Source organism: Sinocyclocheilus rhinocerous, unplaced genomic scaffold, assembly GCF_001515625.1.
Source record: "Sinocyclocheilus rhinocerous isolate Xijiao unplaced genomic scaffold, SAMN03320098_v1.1 scaffold263, whole genome shotgun sequence".
Classification (NCBI taxonomy): domain Eukaryota; kingdom Metazoa; phylum Chordata; class Actinopteri; order Cypriniformes; family Cyprinidae; genus Sinocyclocheilus; species Sinocyclocheilus rhinocerous.
The window spans coordinates 1807237-1813236 of NW_015645086.1; the positions used below are offsets into that span (position 1 = coordinate 1807237).

Genomic DNA, 6000 nt, shown 5'->3' on the forward strand with positions numbered 1-6000 from the left:
TGAAGGATCAAGTGACACTGAAAACTAATGACTCCTGAAAATTCAGCTTTAAAATTACAGGAATAAATTACATTTTAAAATATATTAACATAGACAACAGCTATTTTTAATTATAATAATATTTTACAATATTTGTTTTTGCTATATTTTTGATCAAATAAATTTGGCCGGGGTGAGCCTATAGGAGATTTCAAAAACCATGTGAAAAAAAAAAAAACTAAAACATTTGAACAGTATATATACACATATTAGTAAAAATATTGGTAACAAATTTCCCCCTCGGAATTGATGCATCAGAGGGTTAAATTTGATATTTCCATGAAGGTTGGGAGTAGGATGCTGATGCAATGACAGATATTCTTATGAAGAAGGAAAGTGCTAAAACAGCACCATGACAAACTGAAGTGTTAACAGGCATCTGTGAGCGGTGTGAACTTCCTCGTTGTTAAATCGTGATGCAGCAATCTTCTCCAGGCGTGCATTACTGGCCACATATCGTTCAGACATTTAATTAATAAACGTTGAGCTCGAGAAGAGAATGATGCATCACCCACAGCATCTACCACCGGCACTGGTCGATGAGTAACAGAAAGCACCAAAGCACACCAGACTCACTCGATTACTCTGTCTCTCTACTCCTGTCTCAATCTCACTCTCTCTTACATCTCACATATCTTTCTTAGCTCCATCGGTCTTCCCTGTGCTCCTGTAATACTGACATTTTAATGCAAAAGTCATTCTTTTAATGCATTATTTTTAAGATAAATGTCAAAGTGCCACTTAAAGCAGCTCTTTTTTCTATATAACTGTTGAGCATCTGGATTAATCTAGAAATGTATTTCCTCTGTATTTAAAGGCCTAAAAATACCTGCACTTAACAGAGAAGAGTCTTTTGTAAAATTGTGCTGCTCCCACACTGTCAGAGTGGAATGGAAGTACCTGCAGATGTCATGTTACATCTGATTTTTTCATCACTAAAAAGAGAACAGGTTAACATGACTCTTGGCCTCATTGATTGGTAGCGCAGCCATGATGAAATAGTGGTCCCTACAGAATAAACCAATGAAGCTAAAGGTGACACTGCGGGGGATTCAAAGAAGTTATCTTTATCGCAATAGATTTTACGTTCAGATTGAAAAAGATCAACTGGTATTTGTTCTTATTCTTTCCCAAGACAGAACAGGATTGCTTGGTCATTGTGAATTTCCACGCCATTTATACATTGAACCTCACGTTCAAAGCAAAGCGCTCCTGGTGACTAAAGGTAAATCCCATTAAAGCATGTGATGACCATATTTCACAATAAATTCTGAATATATACACAGTTTTAGGACTATTAGAATGATTATTTACTTTATTTTAATGGCAGTTAAGCACATCATTTGACAAAAAACACATTGCAACACATTTGGACATTTCACTTTGTCATTGTCATGATATATAGACAATTACAAAGTGAAATGTTCAAATGTGTTGCAATAATTTCATTGTGTATGTATGTATATATTATATAGTGTATTTATGTGTGTGTGTGTGTGTGTGTGTGTGTATTCTTATTATATATTCTTATATGTAAATATATACATACATACACACATACTGTGTATAATTAAAATTAAAATTCAGAGAGATTAATTTTTGTAAATTTTTTACAGTATATAACTGTATATGATATAAAATCATCTCTCTCTCTCTAGACATATAAGACACAGTAATAATAAAGTAATTATTAATAATTTGTTACATTGACAATTAAGCACATTTCACCCAAAATTCTCATTAAATGTAACACATTAGGACTTTTTTTTATTCCTTTTTTCTCAATGGTGATTTTCATTGTGATATTACAGTAAAACATAAATAGATTCTAAAACATTCAATTATAAAATAAAATAATACATAGATCAATATATTAAATAACATATTAAAAGTTCAGCATGATTGAAGCAACACTACAATTACTGCCATGATGCATACAGCACATAGTAACAAAATAATATATAATTAATTATTTTTCACATCACAGTACTGAGAACTGAGAGCAAAAATGTGCTTAACTGTTATAAAAATACACAAAATGGGGGGAAAAAATAGGAATTCTAAAACTGGGATTATTTTTCTATCTCTTCCTGGTTTCTTATTATAGCACAGTCTTGTATTTCTTTCCTCTGAATTTGGGGTGTAATATGACCCGGACATTCTTGACAGTTGTTTGATGAGATTCGCCCCTTCTATAATGACAATGAACACAAACCATACATTTCAGACCACACCAAATACTCCAATGAGATGTGCTTTTTGTCCACCATCAAGAAAAGCTGCCTTCTAGAAACATCACTACATCAGTTTCTTCAGGAGACACCATTGACCCGCTCTGTTGAATAGGCAGGAGCAGTGAATGCGCAGTCTCAGTGCGGAACGAAGGTATCAGACACACCACCAGCCAATGTTGCCAAAGCAGCAAAAAATGCATCTCATTTCATCAGGTCCTCAATAGCAAACTGTATTAAATGATCACTGAGATGCACTCGGAAGGATGTGCACACGAGACAAAAGACAACGAGGATCCTCCCTCAGTGAAAATGAGGATTTAAATCTTTTTGTCTGTTCGTTTTGAACGGTAGCATAAGCCACAGTTGGCACATAATCTTTAGACTGCCTGCTATGCTGTTTTCTGTTATATCTACCATAACACAGATCCATAGGGAAATATTACTATGGTAGCCAGATGCATTTCATCGGGATACAGACAGAGCATCAAATGCGGCGTAATTTGATTGATCTCAATCGTGCAGCGCACAACACTGAAATTAAAGTGGAGGCTATTAATGCAGATTATGGAGCCACTTTCACCTCCATCGCGCGTGGAAATGAAAAGCGCGAATTCTAATGACATCTCCAGACAATAAATGCATCATCTTACCTGTGCTGTGCGAGAGATCAATGCCAGACTCGCTGAGGATGTTCGGGTCACTTTGAGATCTGCCTCTGTGCAGAAGACATTTGTATATTCCATCCGACGAAGCCATGAGGAATCTTTAATACATTAGCTCATCCATGAACATGATTCCTGCCCGAGTCCCATCGGATTGCTTCGGCTGTGGGGATGAAGAGGACAACTCCCATGATTCCACACTCAGTCACGGCGTCATCTAACTACGCCTTTGTTTCTTTGTTTGTTTTGAATACGCGCCCTCTAGTGGCAAAAAATTACATATTGTGCCTTTAAGTCTCTTGTTTTTGAAGCGCGTGATTTCCTGCCTTCAAAAAGTACTATGGATTGAGAAAATATTCGAGTGAGTTCTGTGCCATAGTGACTTCATTCATGTATGCTTTTGACAGACCTAGTGGTGTTTCGCTCGGAACGAATCAGTGTTTTTTAAATGGAATGAATCTTTTAAGTGAACGAATCATGACTGATATTTTCGCTCGCTTAAGTCACTTACTTGAGAAAATAGGTTTCGAGTGAATCCTGTGCCATTTTATGTTTCGAATCTCAATGAGATTCGGATCAGATTTGGTTGGTCCCAGATAGCACACATATGTCTGCAAAAGGTCTGTTAAAGATCGCTTCATCTGGAAAGCATCTGCTGTGTACAAACATCTGATAGACATCTTTAAGATGTCCGTTTTACATACATTCTAAATCATAAACATCTTAAAGACATCTTCTAAACGTCTATTTGACATCTGATAGGAAATGTCCTATAGACATATTGCAGATGAGCAAACACTAAAAAATACCCAGCAGGCACCGGACGTCAATATAATGTCAATTTGACGTTGGATCCCAATGTCAGACAGATGTTGCATTTTGGTTGAGAATGAAAATCGGGTTGACGTCAGTATTTGACGTCAATTTGACGCTGACTTAATGTTGGTTTTGGTTACACAACCTAAAAACAACAAAATGTCAACGTCAGCTGACGCCGGTATTGGACATCAAATTAACATTGACATTAGACGTTGAATTGACATTGAATTTTGGTCACCCGACGTCGCAACCGAAATTTAGCCAAATATCAAGGTCTTATGACATTGTGTGCCTGCTGGGTAGGTCTTACAGATGTAAATGCAGACGTCAAGTCAAGTCACCTTTATTTGTATAGTGCGCAGTGCGCGCTTTATACAATACTGATTGTGTCAAAGCAGCTTTACAGTGTCAAACAGGAAAATAGTTTGTCAATAATGCAAGAAGACAATAACAAAGAGTAATTTTTTCAGCTAAAGTCAGTTCATTGATGATTCAGGGATGTCATCATCCAGTTCAGCTCTCTTCCAATAGTGTCTGTGCAGTCAGTCAAGCGTCCCCAACTAAGCAAGCCAAAGGCGAGACGAAACCAGCATGGCGTGGTTTCATTCCAGGCTGCAACACAGGTCAGATTGTGCAGATGTCTCCGTGATGTACATGTGCTATCAGGAGTGAAGGTACCGCGTGTTTGCTCATCTGCAATACATCTATAGGACGTTTCCGGTCAGATGTCAAATAGACGTTTATAAGATGTCAATGATTTAGAATGCATGTAAAACTGACATCTTAAAGACGTCTATCAGATGGATGCTAGCGAATGACGTTTTAAACTGCCTTCATAAATGAATTCATTCTTTTTTTTTCCTTCTTTTTTTTTTTACAGACCTTGTGGCGGTGTTTCGTTCGGAACGAATCGGTGTTTTTGAGCGGAATGGTGAACGAATATTTTCGCTAGCTTAAAGGGTTAGTTCACCCAAAAATGAAAATTAGTCCATAAATTACTCACCCTCAAGTCATCCTAGGTGTATATGACTTTCTTCTTTCAGAGAATCCAGTCGGAGTTATATTAAAAATTCTTTGATCTTTCAAGCTGTTTAATGCCACTCAGCGGGTGTTGCATGCATCAAGTGCATACGTGTGCTATCTGGATATTGATTGAATTTGGACATCTTATTCATGAACAAACTGAATGAACTTAGAAATTGGTTCGTTTAAGGGAAAGAGTGCAGAAGAATTCTAATTAAATGACTGATGACCATACATAATAAATGAAAAGAACTGATTTTTAACTGTGTTTTTAAACCGGTGAAGTGAATGATTCAAGAGACTCACTCACAACAAGACACTCACTTGCCACAAGCCAATGGTGTAAAGACCCGTTCACACCAGGAACGATATTTCTAAAAGAAAGAAAGAAAGAACATTAACTTTTAGCGCCCAAACCAACGCAACAACAATGTTGTTATAACAAGAGCCCTGCTGCAGTTTTGTTGTCTGCCGCATTCAATGCTCGAACTCTTTGAATTCGGGTGGATTTTGATCGGCTGTCAGTGTTTTTATTGTTTATCAGCTGGGAAAAAATCTGAAATCAATATTAAAACTTATAGTTGTAGTTATTATAGTTATAGTCATCGTACTTTGTATGAACAAGCCTTCCCAGTGGGCACCTTGATGTCAATTTGACGTCAAAAATTAGTCAAGATTTGATCAAGATGCTGTAAAGCATCATTTGAAGTTCAGCTTTATTGCCAATCTTCTTCTGGTGGTTAATTGGGTAAAAATAGGAGGTTATCCTGCACTGAAATTGGTTTAATATTTATGTAGGCCAATATGTTTGACGTTCAATATACGTCAAATCAACATCAAGTTTTAAACGTCCAATTGATGTCATATTGACGTCACATTGACATCAATGATTAGTATGTTTAATCAGGATGTATGCAAAGTTATGGTGTAATATGAATTTGTAGTTAGCTTGATTAAAGGGGTCATATGATGCTGCTAAAAAGAACATTATTTTGTGTATTTGGTGTAATGAAATGTGTTTATGCGGTTTAAAGTTCAAAAAACACATTATTTTCCACATACTGTACATTATTGTTTCTCCTCTATGCCCCGCCTTTTTGAAACGCTTCGATTTTTACAAAGCTCATCGGTCTAAAAAGCGAGGTGTGCTCTGATTGGCCAGATCTACAGTGTGTTGTGATTGGCCGAATACCTCAAGCGTGAGATGGAAATGTTACGCCCCT

The 6000-nt window shown here is 36.8% G+C and overlaps 1 protein-coding gene across 2 annotated transcripts in view; it reads right to left on the reverse strand.

The window, feature by feature from the left end:
• The window catches only part of phactr3a (phosphatase and actin regulator 3a), a 35751-nt gene extending 32722 nt beyond the window's left edge, over positions 1-3029 (reverse strand). For both annotated transcript variants that reach the window (XM_016509144.1, XM_016509143.1), the window contains exon 1: positions 2924-3029. In XM_016509144.1, coding sequence (XP_016364630.1) covers positions 2924-3029 — 106 coding nt within the window. The remainder of the gene's footprint in view (positions 1-2923) is intronic.
• Between the last annotated feature and the right edge of the window lie 2971 nt (positions 3030-6000).